This window comes from Perca flavescens, chromosome 9 (assembly GCF_004354835.1).
Source record: "Perca flavescens isolate YP-PL-M2 chromosome 9, PFLA_1.0, whole genome shotgun sequence".
NCBI classification, from domain to species: domain Eukaryota; kingdom Metazoa; phylum Chordata; class Actinopteri; order Perciformes; family Percidae; genus Perca; species Perca flavescens.
The window spans coordinates 20,698,026-20,715,884 of NC_041339.1; the positions used below are offsets into that span (position 1 = coordinate 20,698,026).

The window sequence follows — 17,859 nt, forward strand, 5'->3', positions numbered from 1 at the left end:
CACAACTTAAGTGTACAATATATTAAACATAAATTTTTGTGAGGACCGTTTCTCTCTTTCATGACAGTAAGGTAGGCCAATGGCCCCATCTACTGGACATAATGAGAAATCGTTTGACAGAAACTCATAGCTGGTAACACTGTCCGATTATTATATTTGTCTGCATGATCAGACAAACACTCCTCTTTGTGTATTTCTTTTTTTTTGTAGCATGTTGGTCCGTATGAGCGATGTTGTTGCCCTTTAAGGCCTTGTGATACTGGGCTGTACATAAATACATTAATGTTTGCTTTTTAAGTGTTTTTGCCTTATTGCTACAACAATTCTTACTCAGCTGTCTCCTGGGCTGCAGGGTATTATAATGACTTTAAGAAGCTGAGTGTTGGACAATGAACTAAATGTATCAAATTACTGACATTATAAATATCTTCCCAGTAAATGTGCTTATATTGTGACTTTATATTCATAAATTGTCTGAATCCCAAATAATAAGCAAATATTTAATTAGATAATGTCTCATTTGCAGATTTAAACATTTCAGATAACTTGTAATACAAAAAATAACTGTCTTATTAAGGCAAGTAATCAACTGGGGAAGTTTCATGGTGATATATATAAATATATATATATATATATATATATATATATATATATATATATATATATATATATATATATATTAGTTAAAATATTTTCATGGTGATATCTATTAGTTAAAATATTTGCCTTATTCACCTGTACTGTCTTACAGAGCAAAACTACAGTAGGCCTAAAACCAAGGACGTAACTTTGGGTTCAACATTGAGGGGGGTTGATATCTCCACTTTTAAGCAAAATTTTACTCTTGAGCATATTAAACACTTCATTTCTGGAGAATTTTTCTGCAACAATTTGTGCCTTGTCTGCATCAATTTATGGTGCAAATATCTTTAATTATGTAAAGGAACTTATTATTAGATATTTGGTAGGGGGGGGGGTTGTAACCACCCCATCCCCCCTGTAAACTAAGCCTATGCCTAAAACAACGAATGATTTTTAATGACAACTCAAACCACCCCCCCAGTCTAGTCCAATAATCCAGTCCAGAATCTTTAACACTAATCTTTTACTGTAATTAACAAACATGTTGAGACGTTGAGCCAACAGGAAATACAGGTACAAGAACAGGAAATTTCATGCAGCGTGTTAATTGATTATTCATTAATATATTTTAAAATAGTTATTTTTACATTTCTTGTATGAATGAATGGAGACAAGACACTGATATCCTACAATAATCATAGATAGTTTTTTTTAGTGTCTAAAAATGAGTTAGTGTATGTTTTCCTGTGCATGGGTCACATGTCTGTGCAAAGAGGCATTCTTTGACTTCTAAACTCTGGTCCATAATTTGATGATATCCTTGCAGATACTGTAGGTCTACATCTCTCTCTTTTTTTTACACTAAGTTGCACTACGTTTCCTGCTGTCTCACTGCTGTCTCAGTACTTTAAAAAGTGGAGAGAAATACAGAATTGACTAGAAAGTACTAGGCTTAGCTGACAAAGGTGCTACTGGAACTCAGATCATGACCTGAATAAACCCCACAGATCTTCAAAGGTGTTTGAAATGCTTTTCCCCTCTTTGTTTGTCCTCAAAATGTTTCTCGATCCAATTTTAGGACAAAAATGTGATGTTGGAGACCTCTACTGGCTATTGCTGAAATTACGAACAGGAAAAGCAGATGGTCAGGTGAATCGAAGCCTGGGAATGAAAGAGGTACAATGGCTTATGTGCGATTTATTACACAAAGTACTCCTGTGTTGTACAATCTAAACCTAACCCTAAAAGACAACAGGAACACACCATTTTGGATGATTGCTGTTTGGTGTCATCACATTCAAACTGCACATGTAAACAACAGCGCTGTTTGCGAAGCCCTTTAGGCTGGGACAGAATGTAAAATTGGCATGAAGAGCAGCAATTCACAACACTGTTTGATTTTGTTGTATCCAGGAGGAGAGCTTTGTGATGCCAGGGGACAGTGTATACATTTTAAGAGCAGGAGTTGCTCCAGATATTTAATAAGTAAAAGAATAAACCAGCCGGCATCTGCTCTGCCTTCACTCCACGTGACTGGGTTTCACTGAGGGAATAGATGAGCATCCCACTGGGTTAATCCCTTCATTCAGCCGTGAGAAATGTGTTTACTTCATTTTCTGAGTGAATAAAAATAAGGTTTCAACTTTGATATTCAAATTCAAGGTACTTTTACACAGTGTACCTCCGTTTTTATTTTTGTACCTCTGTGTTTTAAACACTTTATTTTTCCTTGTGGGATAATAAAGTTGACCTTAACCTTAACCCTTATTTTTCCCAATATTGTTGAGACAGTTATCTTTAACATATTACTCATGTCCCTCTGACATTGTCACAGGTCAACATGGCTTTTGTGCTGACAGCATGTGTTTACTTTAAATCAGTCACTTCTCTAAACTGGACCTCTGTCCTGATCACAAGATCTCAATGCAACCAGTTTCCCCAATCAAAACCCATGCTGGTATATATAAAGGACAAATGCAGAAAATTCAATTCTACTCCTCAAGTTCAACATGCAAGGGCTCCTCCTATGCTGCCTCGTGGGTCTGGCCAGTAAGTTTTCATGGATTTGTTTAACTTGTAGAAGGATATCACAATCCTGCCTCAGAATTGTTTAACTTCAGTTTCAGAGCTTTTGCAAATTACTCATAATCCTGAGGATTCACTTATATTTTTTGCAATTGTTATTCCACCATTCAATAAGAAATATGTTTTTAACATATCTTGAAAGGTAATATAGTAATCTAGTTACAGTTGGTCAATTATGACTTTTAGAGGTGAATCATTTACAGAGTACGATGAATTTTACTTTAGCCATCGATCTGTTTTCGATGTATTTTGGTGTATCACATGGATGTTTCTTTTTCGGAGTGTCTATTTGCACCCCCGGTACGAATAGCCTCGGCCACACAGCTGAGCTATTTACACCCTGTGACGTAACAACAAAAAAACGTTGCTCGCGTGCACCGAAATCATGGCCGACGTTCATCTTCCATGACCGCAGAAACTGGCATATTAGGGAAGTTTTGTCTCTAAAGTTTATAACAATTGAATTTCTAGCGGAAAATGGATACTACGGTTGCACTTTCTGTCTTCAGTGAAAGCATATAACCGTTGGTTTGTTAGTTAGCTAGTACCTACCAAGTAGTAAACAGTACTGTTTAATATCCTGAAGGAACTGCTAGATGAGTGCTTAGTACGCTTACCTTTGGTATGGGAGTTTGGAGTTCGAGTTCCCTGTGTGGTGGTCTTATTTTTTTTAATTTGGATTGGATAATTTGCATGCAATTGCGCAAGTCAGGACCCGCGAACGCGAATGTTTTTTTTTGTTTTTTTTGCGGGGTGGTAGGGGAAGACTCATGAATATGCCTGCTCTGGTTGGGTTGGTTAGGTTTAGGCAAGAGGAATAGGATTGGTTATGGTTAGGTAAGAATGTCAGGGCGATAATATTCCCAAAAGGTGTAATACATGAGTAGTATGGATAACTGTGTGTAAATATATGCCAAGGTACTGTAAATGCACAGGGGTGCAAATAGCATACATTGATATTTGTACCAGACAGGGTATTAATAGAACACATTGCTGTGTGCACCGGCGGGGTACTAATAGCATTCATTTCTAATTGCACCAGGGTACAAATAGCACTTCTAATTGCACCAGGGTACAAATAGCATACTGCTAATTGTACCAGGGGTGCAAATAGCATACACTTCTAATTGTACCAGGGGTACAAATAGCATACACTGCTAATTGTACCAGGGGGGCAAATAGCATACACTGCTAATTGTACCAGGGGGGCAAATAGCCTCACCCTTTCTCTTTTGGTTTGGTTTACAATTCTAAATTCATTTTGATGTCTTGTGTCTGTCTTTTAACATCTTGGGATCAAGTTGGAAATGTTCTCACTTTAACCTGTTTTGTAGATCATAAATACATCAAATAAATGTGCTGATATATTTACAAAGGTTATTATGCTGACACTATGATTTTTATTCTTTTAGCGAGTCAAAGTGTCAATTATGGTGAGTCTTTTTATCGTCATCATAAAGTCAAAATAATCATTTCTAGAACTTTCCATAAAGAAGAAGTGAAATGACATTTCATTTTGGAAAACATATTCCAGAGCCCCACCTGAACCCAAAGAAAACCTACGAGTACAAATATGAGGGAGCGGTAAATTTTGGACTCGGCATGCCAAACCTCGCTGAGTCTGGTGCAAGAATCACGTGCAAGATCAAGATCATTGGTGTGTCTGCACAAACATTCATCCTTCAGGTAAGACAGAAGAGGGTTATACAAACTCTCTCAGAATATGTTGTTTAAACATGTTAGAAAAGCTGTAACTGAGTAGTGCAGCACGAACAATGACAAGTTGTTCATTTCAGTTCTAACACAATACAGTAAATGCATCATTTGTCATTTATCATTAATTAAGGTTTCATAAATTATTTGGAAGGTTGTGAAGCCTCTAATCCACCAAAATGACTTTTTAAATAATGTAGAGATTTTTTGTAAACCATCTAATAAATTGAAATGTTCTTCTTTCTTTATGAAAGGGCTGAAAATAAGTTCAGAGATTGTTTGTTACAAATGTTTGCATACCAACAGGTGGCCAAACAGATTTTGTGTTCAAACTCTATTATAATTAAAGTAAAGTAAGCTTTAATAATCCAGTAAAATACTACAGGCACATACCAGTTATTGTCTACTTTTGTTGGGTTACAAATGCCACCTGTGTTTCATCTAACAGAGAATCATCAGAGAGTTTTTCATGTTGACTCATTACAAATACTCATTAATGTGGCACATGATCAATAACTCTGGTTCAAAGGTTTCAGATTTGGCCTTCGAGGAGTTCAATGGCTTCCTGGGGAAAAACAGCTTTAATGTCTCCCAAAAGCTCACCCAGCGTATTGCTGCCCAGCTTGTCAAACCTTTCATGTTTGACTACATTGGTGGACACGTTGGTAACATCCAAGCCTCTGCTGAGATTTCTGACACTATTGTCAACATTGTGAGAGGGATTCTGGGATTGTTCCAAGTCACTGTGAAGACCACACAGACGATCTATGAGCTTGAAGAGGTAAATCACTGCAGACAAATACATTACTTTCTACGCTGCACCATCAGCATCAGTAAAAATGTGATTTTTCTTTTCAACGTTTGATTTTGTTTGTAGGCTGGCATCCATGGCATGTGTCCGAGTAACTATGCTACTGAAGTAAACGTGAAAACAAAGGACATGACCATCACTCAGGTTGTGGATGTCGGTAACTGCAGGGAGAAGGCAGCCATGTACAGTGGCATGGCTACCGCTGTGTTTGACCAAGTCTCCAAACAGGTCTGTTTACCTCACTGAAGAAGCATCTGATCCTATCATTATAAATGAAACAGACCTAGGTCAGTACTATTTTTGCTTGTGTGTCCTCCAATCTAGAGAGGGGAATCTGTCATTTCAACAGTGAGATATATTTACACTGTCAAGCCAACAGCAGAGGGAGGTCTCATTACCAAGGCTCATGGCCTGGAGCAACAGCTCTTCAGTCCCTTCAACGTGAAGGGTGGCAGTTTCCAGATGCTAGCGATGTAAGACATTACGCCCACTCATCCACAATGCTTGTCTGCAATACAAATTGCCTGCTTTAAATAACCTCTCCTGCAGGAAGGAAATAGTGCTGCTCGGCGTGAATGACACAGAGAGAAACGCCGTGTTTGGGCCAATGGAAAGCAAGGGCAACCTTGTTTACAAGTTTGTCAATGCAGAAGCTAATGTCCCTATTTTGATGCAGAGCCTGGACAACCCAGTACCAAAGGTAACAGTTATATACTGCTGCTACATAAAATTCATAGGTTTGTAAAATCTTTCCAGAAAGCATCACAAAGCACTGTAAAAGATATACACAACGTGAAATCTAGAAAATAAATAAATATAGAAATAGCAGGAAACAATTAAATGAGATCAATTACATTCCTATTTATTATTTTTCCTTTTCTATAATGAACTGAAATAATGTATAATGTCGTTTAAAGTGACCTAACTCTAAAGAAAAATTATTTCTAGAGTTGCATACACTGATCAAGGAATGACTTTGTCTGATCCTCTTTAAAGGCTATTGAGTTGGTCAAGCATCTGGCTGAGGTTAATCGTTACCAGATTGACAGTGCAACATCAGAGGACACTATAAAGCTGTATCAACTCCTGCGAGTGATTCCCTATGAAGGATTAGAAGTTATGTGGAAGCAATTTGCAGCCAATGATGAGCAAAGGTGAGTACTTGGTTATGGGTTGGTCAATAATGAATAATCAAAAAATAAAACAGCGGTTCAATAAGCACTTTATAAGCTCTAAATATTAAGAATATAATATAAATTTCAGATGAAAAACAGAAATTCAAAATATGAAAACTGTAGGGATTCATGGATCCGCCTTTTTTAGCCCTGACAACGATACTGACACAGACACCAACACCGACACCGATACCGATACCGATACCGATACCGATACCGATACCATTGTTTAATTAATAAGCTGTATGAAAGTACCTCGAATCATTCTTTTATGTGAAAGGCAACAACAGGCTTGAATAAAACATTGCCTTACTAACTTTGCAAAACGAAAATAAATAAATACATATATATGATATTTATATATATATATATATATATATATATATATATATATATATATATATATATATTTACTGAATAGTTATTTATTTTGAACATAACACATTGTGCACCAGCAACTTGGTAAATAAATCTCCAAAATTAACGGAAGAGTTACAATTTAAGTGTAAACCTTTTAAATGCAGCAACAAATGGTTAAAACTAAAACAGAAATCCAAATTCCAGTATATACTGTAATGCGATGAAATATATTTTCAAAAGGCATCTTAGCAGACATGCCAATTGCAATTTTCAGTTCAGGAAGTATTGTGATTATCATGCAGTAGAGCAAAATGTCATGCTGTGGGGGTTGGGTGCATGGGTGTGTCAGTGTCGCCTTGAAGATGTGATCATTCACTAAACTTGACCCTGGACCCAGTGAGAACACTGCAGCAAGGTTTGAAAGTAAAATTCCTTTATAGATAACCTTTAACCAAGCATTTCATTATAGTATTATAGGATGGTGAACAAAATAGTCCAAGGCCATCTCTCAAATTTGATACTGATCCACTCAACTGAATTGCTAATTAAAGAGCATCCTCTGAGTTAGTTCAGGGGGGATTTAGCACATTAGCTTCGATGAATGATTTATAATCAAGTTGAGGCATGATGACAGAAAGAGACTGCTTTCCTCACTCATTAAGATCACGGCAGTAACCAAAACCTTGTATTTTATCCTGTACAAGTGCAATTAAATGTGACATCTGAACTTGTCCTTCACACTTTTCATTTTTCTCTCTTTATGTATTTGAAGGATAAGTTTTGTCTTAAAGGTGCAATATGTAATACTGATAGATAATGTTTAAAATAGTTACTGCATTACAAATTCAAAATACTGGAGAGAGTCGTCTCCCCCACCCCCTCCTCCCCAGACTTGAAGTTCACATTGGTTGCCAGGCTGAGACCACAGCATCCAACAATGCTGCTAGACGCTTGTCTCACATAGCCAGACATTACTCCACAGTACAGCGGAGTGGCTAACGTTAGATGCTGGATATACTGACAGTCATTGAAGCCTGTGCTCACGCGGAGCTCTCCACCCGACGGACAGACACACTTTTTCGGCTTAGAATTACAGTAGGAACCGTTAAAAAACCCCACAACCTCGCCGTCCTCTCCACATACCAGACAGACACACTTCCTTGGCTTAGAATTACGGTAGGTACCGCTAAAAATACTGCTACCTTTCCGTCCTCTCCACCCGACTGAAATACACACTTTATTGGTTTAGAATTACAGTAACAATCGCTAAACACACTCCAAACTCACGGTCCTCTCTTCCCGACCTACAGCCCCCCTCTCTTGGCTTCAAATAACTCACCGTTGTTGGCTACGGCCGCTGAACAGGCTACACGTTGTAAACAGCCGTGGCCCGCTTACCTGGTCCTCCGGTAACGTTAGCAGTTAGCAGGGTTAGCATGATGGTGTTAGCCAGGACCAGTCGGGATCACTTTACTGGCTGTGTCTCAACTGTTTTTGCAAGTAACCAACTCGGGTACCCTAGCTATATTATTCAATGTTAGTACACGAATATTGAAATTACATAAAATGCCCGTCCTTAGTAACTGTGATAAAGTAGCTAATGCTAACCTGTTCAGGAGGAAATTAGCCAACTTGGCGTCCTTCTGGGCTCTAAGCTGTCTCCGTCTTTCAAATACATCTCCAATATTTACCCGGGGTTTGTTATGTCTCTGGTCACGCAACTGTTAGAAACATGCCAGATTAGTCGGGTAGAATCTATCTCCGTTGATCCTGTTTGTTTGTTTGCTGCTTCCATGGCTGTACTAACTTTAACGCTGTAGCGCGCTGGGTTTATGTTTTTACAGGTATGTCTGGCAACCCGGCCTGGCTGTTAAACTGGGCCGTTGATAACAACACACAGGCCAAAACACAAACAGAAATTTCAAAAGGAGAAAATACTGGCATTAGCATTGTTGTCAGAAAAGATAGTATTTCAACTTAACATGTTTCCTTAATATCTGATGACGCATTGGGGTCATTTTGGGATTTATTATAGTAAATATATTACATATTGGACCTTTATGTATTATCTGATTTATCCATTTTCTCCTCTTTGACTTATTATTAGACGTTGGTTTTTGGACATGATTGTTGAGGTCAACGATGCCAGAATCCTGAAGTTCTTCCAAATGAGGTTCCAGACTGGAGATGTGTCTGCTAATGAAGCTCTGCAAGCCATTTTGCTTGTGATGAACCATCTCCAGCCTATTCCTGATCTGGTTGAGATGGCTAAAGTAAGTTAATACTAAAGACAGAGAAATTGTTTGAAGAAGAATGATATACATGCAATGATACCTGATCATGTCAAAACGTCTTTTTTCCTTTGTCTTTTGTGTATTTTTCACAGATGTTTTTAAACATGCCCTTTTCTAAATCCAATATCTATCTGTGGCATGCTGTGGTGCTTTCCTATGGCTCTCTGGTGTACAAGCACTGCACCTATTATACACCTTGTCCTGTAGCTGCTGTTCAGGTAATTAACCAGAGGAATACATCACTTTCCTGCATAGTAACATCAATAAATTAACACGCTAGCATGTAAAAGTATACTATATAAGTATATATAAGTATTTGAAGTAACTGACTGCATAATTGTTCAACATCTGTACCAGCCGCTGCTGGACATGGCTGTGGAAAGTCTGAGGAATGGCACCGAGGCAGACATGGTCATTGCTCTGAAAGCTCTGGGGAATGCGGGTCATCCAGGCAGCATTAAAACCATCATGCGCTTCCTCCCCGGAGTTGCTGCCAGCCCTGTGAATCTGCCACCTCGTGTGCTGAGTGCCGCTGTGCAGTCTATGAGACTTATAGCTGCCAAAGACCCTCGCAGTGTAACTATATATAACAAGAATACCTTTTAGATGCTCATTTATCACAGCTACATGCTAGGTTTTTATATAAATCATGTTATGCTGATTGCAATTGCATTGTGCTTCATAGTCAAACTGAAAATGTTTTTTTTTTAATAAGGTCAAATTCAGATTAACAATGCATTTACATGAAACAGTGAACTATTGTAATTCTGGAAAGCGCATTTAATTTTCTTCATTGTCGCAGGTGAGAATTATTTTTTTAACAATCATATAAAGATGTCAAATGTGTTGCTATTATGTTGTCTTTACATTGTGGAAGTACATCATCGTCTCCATATTGACATCTATATTTACAGTTCAAGTACTAGTTCATTGTTAGTTTGGAATTTGTAGACACTGTATTCGAACAGAACATCAATTCAGAGCAGTAGTTGGTTAAATGGCGATCTTTCTGAACTCCTAATCATTATAATACTTGTGTTTTCAGGTCCAAGACATCACCATGAGTCTGTTCCTGCAGAAGAACCTTCCCGCTGAGATACGCATGATGGCCTTCATGATACTGTTTGACGCTAAGCCATCAATGGCTCTGGTGTCCACAGTGACTGTACATCTACAGGAGGAAGAAGACCTCCATGTTATTAGCTTTGCATACTCCTACTTTAAAAGCATTGCCAGATCCAGTACTCCAAACAACCACTTCCTGTGAGCAAAACAATGCAGTTATAACCAGTTGGGTGTTATTGTTTATGTTATATAATCTCAGATGTTCTCCAGCTTTCACTTACCTTTTTTGTGTTCTCGACGATAGTTCAACTGCCTGCAACGTAGCCGGGAAAATCCTGGCCCCTAAATTTGGTCGTCTCAGCTATCACTACAGCAAAGCAACGCGCATGGACTGGTTTAATGGTATGCTCTAATACAGATTCTTGGATTTATCTGAAACTGTTGACATGACAATTTGCTTTTTTTCCTCCGATACAGATGATTTCCTAATTGGTACAGCAGCAGAAGTCTTCATGCTACGAAGTGCAACAAACATCTTTCCCACTGAAATCATGATGAAAGGAAAATTTTATTTCATTGGTAGAATTCTGCAGCTATTGGAGGTACAGCGCTATATTGAAACTTTCACTAAAGATAAACATGTCCCCCAATTGTGAATATTAATCATCTTTTCTTTTTATGCCGCAGTTGGGTATCCATGCTGATGGGCTTAAGGAGCTGCTTGGAGCTGGCATCCCTAATTTTAAAGGAGATCTCAGTGTCAGTGACTTTCAGGCTGTTCTCAATGTGGTGAGTATATAACTGAGACTTTAACGCAGCATCACAACTGTACTATGATGTGTCAGCTTCATTTCTGGGTGACCATTGTGCTATGTCATTTTCAGCTTAAAAACTGGGAAATTCTGCCCAATGATAAGCCTGTCCTTTCTGCCTACACACGGACCTTTGGACAAGAGTGGTTCTTTGCTGATATTACCAAAGACACCATTCAGAACATATTCAGGGTGAGAGAACAATCTTTTCATGTCTAAGCTAGTTTAGTCAACAAAAAGGACCATATTTTCATGCAGTGTACAAAGCCTGTTACATGCTGCTCCCCTGTGATCCCTCTTGCAGGCTGTCAGTCCTTCTTCAGGGAAAGAGAGCCCTCTGTGGGCTTCGATTGAGAATTTACAGAAGGGAGTGTCATGGCATTGGACAAAACCATACTTAATCTTTGAAGTTCGCTACTTCCAAGCTACCACCCTGGGTGTCCCACTGGAGATAAGCAAATATTATCAGACCATCAATGGGATCACTGTAAATGGTGAGGAGTCAAATCCTACAGCATTTAAATGCCTTACAAATCAAATGAATATTTATTAATGACTAAAACAACTTATTTTATTCAATAAACCAATATTAAAGTCCTTTTCTTCTTATGTAGCCAAGGCTGCAGTAAATCCACCACTGACTGATCATCTTGGGCAACTGCTGACTTCTGAAATTTCACTGGAGACTGATGGTCTTATTGGGTAAAATATCTAATCTTCATTTAATTTAAATAACATATACCATCATGTTAAGCAACTTACTGTAGTAAGCAAACCAAATTGCCTTACACTGTCTGTACACTATTTGTATTCATTCTGTGGAGTTACAACTTGTGAATTAACCTCTTCTTTTTTAGTTACACAAAGGATTTTTGGGTTTTCTATGGGATCAACACCGAGCTTTTTCAGTGCGGTTCCGAATTTAAGAGCAAAATACCTATTGCTATCCCTTGGAATTTTGCTGCCAAGATCAATGTCGCAGAAATGAAGTTTGAACTCGACTTCCCTCCATGCAAAAAAGAGTTTGAACTTTTTTCAGTCAGGTATGTTTTTAGGGTATGGGAAGTAATAGTTCAACATAAGTTATAAATTCTGAATTAATTCACAAATTTCAAAAATCAATTCTTGTAGGCCCATAAAGTAACATCATGGTTTCTCCTCGCTATGTTAAAAAAACAGCGGGTTGTTGAAACTCAGCGGACTAAACACTGAATGCTTTGTCATGCTCTGTGCTGGAGTAACAGCCTTAAAATAATGCCCCTGACGCCAAATCGAAATTCAACTGAATTGAATCATGACACTAAGAATCAAAATCAAACCCACGTATTATTTATAATGGTTATGTAATACAGTTGTGCTTTAAGTTTTATAAAAGCTATCCAAATCCAATGTGCCAAGTATAAGAGTTCTTACGTTCCTTTCCAACCAACAGTTCCAATGTGTATGCAGTCTCCAGGAACACTGAAGATCCAGCTTTGACTAAAATGACTCCAATTATGCCCACCGCTATCGACTCCAATGATGAAGTCGTCCACAAGGGACCAACAGCTGTGGGGCCTGAGTCAGATCAGGTACAGTCAACACCTAAGATTAGAGCTGAACTGATTAATTCAGAACACACTGCTATTCTCATACTGTCTGTCTGAATATACCTGTATTCACCCTCTGTCTGAAACGCTCAGTTTTTGCGCCTGTCTCTTTAAGCCCCCCTCCCGTGAAGCCCATTTTTCTCTATTTGGCTTGTGAGAAAAATTTGGCACACTTATGCAAAAGTAGTTCTCAAGCCATTGGCAGGGATGGATTGGCCATCCGGAGTACCGGGAGATTTCCCGGTGGGCGGGTCTATTTGTGTGGGCCGCATGTGCTGTATGCCGTTAGAGAGAAGAGAGATCATATGATTGGCCCACTTATGTGTCTTTAATGTAAACACTGGCCATTCACATCATCGGTCTTTGACTGACCGGCCCACAGAGAGGAGAAAGATCACATGATTGACCCACTGGTTTGCCTCTCATCTGAACAATGGTCAATCACATCCTACTACAGCCCACCTCCATCCTACCATAGAGACAGAGCGCATTTAAGTCCCGCCTGTGGGTTGTATTTCCTGCCACCTCTAGGGATGCTAATTTATGAAATGCTTGGCACTCATTTTTTAGCACTGAAGGATGCCGTTAGGTTGATATGCATTCTAGATACTCAAATGTATGTGCACAAGCACTGAAAAAGTGAGTTTTTCATCATACGTCCCCTTCCTTTTTATTTTTATTTGATATTTGATTCAAAGAATTCAAAGTAGATTAATATATTTATGATTTTCATCCAATCCAACAGGTACTGACACCAAACACATGGCATCCGAGATACAACTTGTGTGCTGAGAGTAAGATTTATGGAGCTGGTCTGTGTGTGGAGTCTGAGTTAAGGAGAGACTATTATCATGAGGAATACCCCCTGTACTATTTCCTGGGATATACCCACATGGCATTGAAAGTAGTCCCAGGTACAGTACAACAAGCCCAACACATCTACACCTACACCTTACAGTACTGGGCAATCCAAAACAGCATCATAAACTTACATATGGCCTCAAGAACGCAGTTAGGGCACACAACTCGAGTCACACTGCTAAACTTACATTATAGACACAATGCACTTCTGACAGGGTGTGTTCAGAAGTGTGCTCTGTTGCACCTGTAACCAAACCCAAGACTGATGTCACCATGTACTAATACACCCTGGAGTATACACTTTTATATCAGTACAGCAACTTTAACCACTGGAGTTAAAAAAAACAAGATTTTAGGGGATGTTAAGTTACTCTTAAATTGTTATTTTTTATTCATTATTTCTTTGGTTTTGCACAATTATCAAAGTAAAATAAATTTATGATGGCAAAGCAGAAATTGGATTTCATTAGATTTTACAGGTGTTCGTGTTATTGTTTCTGCCTGTATACATTTCTGTCTTAATTCTTTGCTAACGTAGCCTGTGCACTTTTATTAGTCCAGGCAATCAAAGCTGTTGACAAAATCCACTTTGAGGTTAACGCCGGCCCGAGCAAACATCCAGTCAGCACAAGCCAACTGATTGAGACTCTGAGGAGGCTTTCCAAGGTATTCGGCTACCCTTGTAATGTTGTTATCTGTGCACCTGCTCTGGTGTTTTATCGATTCAAATTCTCCTGGTGCTTAATTGTGTTTACAGAAAGCCACCCAGGGAGTACGTCTGTCCTCTGATTCAGCCTCAAGCGTCAGAGGATCTCATCACAGTCATCATGACGACCTATTTGAAGTATGCTAAACATGCTCCACAGAGTGACCTAAGATTTGTTTCACTGCAAAACAAAATAAACAAAACAATAGGCTGTTTGTTCTGAGCAAAGTCATCATGTAAAATGTTTCAGCTGTGCTAATGATTCATGATCCCATCACAAAAAAGTGGCCCATATTAGAAATGCAGCTATTTGTGTGCATGTGATCTAAACTCTGCACATATTGGACATGATGCCCACTAACCTATTACAGCCTAATGGATTGCCTTCTATCTCATTCAATAGGGCTTGAACTCAACACCTGAAGCTGTGTTGATTATCAAAGCCTTGGCCATGAGTGGCAACCAGAAGCCAGAGGGTTACGATGCAGTCTTCTACTACACACCCGAGCCAAACATTCACAATGCCCAGATGATTGTGTCCCAGGTTGGGGAAGACACCAACTGGAAGATGTGCATCGACACCAATGTGAATGCCCATGTCGAGGCAATGGTAGATAAAAAACACACACAATACAAATTTTTATTTTTATCTGAGTGAATAAAATGCCAGAAATGTCAAGAATAATATTGTTGTTAGCTTATGCTATTACCAGCAAATTCCCTAAGAAGACTAAAACCAGCAATGATTGCTAGCCTTATCCTTTAAAAACATTTAAAATACATAACCAAATTACATCCTGCCACCATCACTATCAATTGTCCTTTCTTAAAATGGACAAATACAGTCTTTTTGTAAATGACTGTAAGTCTAACTGCATACTGGCTTTTACATTTTTCAGTTTTTATAGCATCAAAAACATATATATAAAAACACAGATTCAGTTGTTGTCTATGTATATATTTTGCCCTATACATCTGTTCAAATACACTGTCTATGAAACTGTACGTTCAATTTTAACATTAAAAATCATATGGTACATATAATATGGTCAGGTATTTATTATATTGTATACTGAGGCTGAAGCCAAGTCTTTTGCTTGTAGGTACTCCCTTCATGATTGATCTCTTGTGTTTGGCCTAGGCACACATTGGATGGGGAGCTGAATGTCAGTCTTATGAAATGTCAATAGTATGTGCAACTGCACATCAGCCTGGCTCCAAGCCAACAATCAAGGCCAAAGTACAGTGGACCAAGATACCGGAGACCATGGCAGAGATGGGCATAAGGTGAGCCTCAGTAGAACAACGGTGAAGTTTGTATCAAGGAGTAAATAAAATGTGAGGAGGAAGAGGAGTGTGATCTAAAGAAGAAGGAGAAAAATGACTTCAAATCACTTACTTTGCTTTATAGAGCATGGTGGGAAAATATTCTGTGTTCACAATTTTGAGACATACTGGCATGTGTTGTTAAAGAAGCATTTATTTATTTATTTATTTATTTTACCTCTCCCAGAATTGAAAGCTACATTCCAGGCATCGCTTTTATTCTCGGCTTCTACGAGCAACATGAGAGAAATGCCAAGCAGGAGGTTTCTGCATCAGTTGTTGTTGCCTCAGCAGACAGCGTCGATGTGAAGATTAAATTCCCAGAGGTATTGGAGGAAACATTTACTACCTACATTTTTATGCAAAACTTGCATTTACATGAATGTGTCATTTCTTCTGTCTTGTCATTAGTATACAGTCTACAGGCAGGCTTTTCCGTTTCCACTGCCACCTGGCTGTTTTCAGGATTTTCAACACCTCAGAAACACAACAAACGACAGCTTTGGATGCGCATAAAAACATGTAAGCTGCATGAAACCAGTTTGATTAACCTTAATTGTATTTTCATATTAATCCTCTGTCTTTTTGAGTATTGTGTAATGTGTGTGTGTGTGTGTGTGTGTGTGTGTGTGTGTGAGATGGGATCCAGATGCCTCTTTTCACAGTGATAACGCTGCAACCAAAATCTCACCACCGTGATGAAAGTGAGGATCATAAAAGTTGCATCAGTAATCTGTCAGATGTCACCCTTTTGAAAATAACCTGTAAAGGTCCTGAATTATTCATTATAAAGTGTGTTAATATTTGAACACCGTCTTTTGATGAAATATTTTGTAAATTCATGATTATGTCCCGAAATATTGTATCTTCATAATCAGGGAATGAAGTTAACTTTTTTGACCACCAGCCACTTTGGCAGGTGGATTTTTTTTTGCCTCATAAAGGTGAAAAACTGGACTTGCTGTGTCTCTATGATCCTATCCTGTCCTATTCATGGTAGCCTACTCATGGACATTGCGCCGTCATCACGTGCTGTAGTAGTTGTTGATCTTTACATTGTTAGTTAATTTCCTATCCTGGGCTGGGACTCTCATTCATACGGTTTAATAAAGTACTTAATTGGACTTTAACTTATCATTGCACTTCCAATAAAGTAGCTATCCTCAATTTAGGTCATCCTTTAGGTCTCATTTGCGTTATTTCCTGCATCCACCGTGTGTGATTGTGTGTGTGTTTGTGTGTGTGTGCGCGTCAGTCGCGGGGGAAACGGCGCAACAGCCCCGCCCGCTGCAGACAGCTGACAAGATTGAAACAGCAGCAATTTTAGAGTGAAAAATTGTTACAGCGTACATTGATTGATTATAATGTATACATGTTGGTAGGACGGTCTGAAATGTTTTGCACGGTCTTTCGCCGTACGTTTTGTTGGTAATGTGAGATGTTCAAGTCACACACACGTCTCGTCTTCAGAAACAAGGAAATTCATTTTACCTGTTCTCATTCCCGCTTGGACAGTTGCTGCACGATAGGGAGCCCCGGCTGTCAATCAATGTCTTCCAGTGATGCAGGCCCCTGATTGGACCAGGGGATGTAACGTTACTCTAATGAGCAGAGGATCTTGCTTGTTCTTTTGCTTACCTGCTGAAAACACTTCACTGGATAAAACACACCAGCTAAGATAACGTTACATGTGTTGTTTAACAGAGCTAAGCTAGCTAGCTAGCTAGCTAGCAAGCTGAGCAGCAAGCTAGGTGAGGTAGATTGTGTGAGACGGGAGATGTACAGTAGTTCACTGAGCGGTTTCACACAAAACGAAGTGGTCATATGACAAACCTAAGGCTAACTGAGACTTTCATCGGTTGAAAAATTCTCTTTTAAATTGACGAACATCATATTTGTAATCCATGGCTCAATTCAAACGGGATCAAAAAATAATTTTCCTCTCCCCGCTCACTACCGTTCATATTTTTTCTGAGTTAAGGTCCCATGAGGTCCACCGGTAGGGGCGGGACTTCGGCTCTCTATAGTTACGCATCTGAATCACTCAATTGTCATTGGCTACCTGCCAAAGTGACAGTGTTACCCGCCAATTGCAAAATTCACCCGCATTTGGCGGGTGGGCGGGTGTTAATTTCATGCCCTGTTCATAATACTGGATTCATCAAAACTTGTTTCAGCAATCTGTGTTTTCGCTCTGAATTCTGTTAATATAAATCTTTTGTTAATCCAAACGTGTTGAATCTGTGTATCCCATGATTAAAATGCAGAACAGCAACATTTAATGAGTCTCCACCAAGTTCAGTTTCTGCAGCTGGATTGTAGTTACAGAAGACCGTTTCATGACATATAATTTAGAACTAAATGATTGATTTATGGTATTACACTAACTGAGATGTAATCTGAGCTCATCACACAATGTTGTGAAGTTAGACAGCAGTAGAAATCCCTAGAAATCCAGGTCAAGTAATAAAATCTCTAGT

General features: G+C 38.8%; 1 protein-coding gene across 4 annotated transcripts; it reads left to right on the forward strand.

Annotated features, from left to right (window-relative positions):
• Positions 1 to 2,553: 2,553 nt before the first annotated feature.
• Positions 2,554 to 16,555, forward strand: vtg3 (vitellogenin 3, phosvitinless). Of its 4 annotated transcripts, none has more exons than XM_028587153.1 (28): positions 2,554 to 2,631; positions 4,080 to 4,100; positions 4,202 to 4,353; positions 4,910 to 5,161; positions 5,258 to 5,419; positions 5,516 to 5,664; positions 5,741 to 5,891; positions 6,188 to 6,345; positions 8,834 to 8,999; positions 9,113 to 9,238; positions 9,378 to 9,596; positions 10,066 to 10,283; positions 10,390 to 10,487; positions 10,563 to 10,687; positions 10,773 to 10,874; positions 10,970 to 11,089; positions 11,202 to 11,391; positions 11,512 to 11,599; positions 11,755 to 11,940; positions 12,330 to 12,468; positions 13,232 to 13,400; positions 13,904 to 14,013; positions 14,105 to 14,191; positions 14,457 to 14,663; positions 15,195 to 15,340; positions 15,567 to 15,705; positions 15,791 to 15,901; positions 16,018 to 16,555. In XM_028587153.1, the coding sequence occupies exons 1-27, from the start codon at positions 2,592 to 2,594 to the stop codon at positions 15,893 to 15,895; spliced, it is 3,825 nt and encodes a 1,274-aa protein (XP_028442954.1). In that variant the 5' UTR covers positions 2,554 to 2,591; the 3' UTR covers positions 15,896 to 15,901; positions 16,018 to 16,555. The 4 variants fall into 4 exon arrangements, with proteins under 4 accessions (XP_028442954.1, XP_028442955.1, XP_028442956.1 ...); XM_028587154.1 differs by having other exon boundaries at positions 16,029 to 16,555; XM_028587155.1 differs by lacking the exon at positions 2,554 to 2,631 and adding an exon at positions 3,134 to 3,289.
• The last annotated feature ends 1,304 nt before the right edge of the window (positions 16,556 to 17,859 follow it).

Coding starts and splice junctions, on each gene's coding strand:
- vtg3 (XM_028587153.1), top strand. CDS start 2,592: ATGCAAGGGCTCCTCCTATGCTGCCTCGTGGGTCTGGCCA. Junction 9,000..9,112: donor ATCTGGTTGAGATGGCTAAA/GTAAGTTAATAC, acceptor TATTTTTCACAG/ATGTTTTTAAACATGCCCTT. Junction 10,688..10,772: donor GAATTCTGCAGCTATTGGAG/GTACAGCGCTAT, acceptor TTTATGCCGCAG/TTGGGTATCCATGCTGATGG.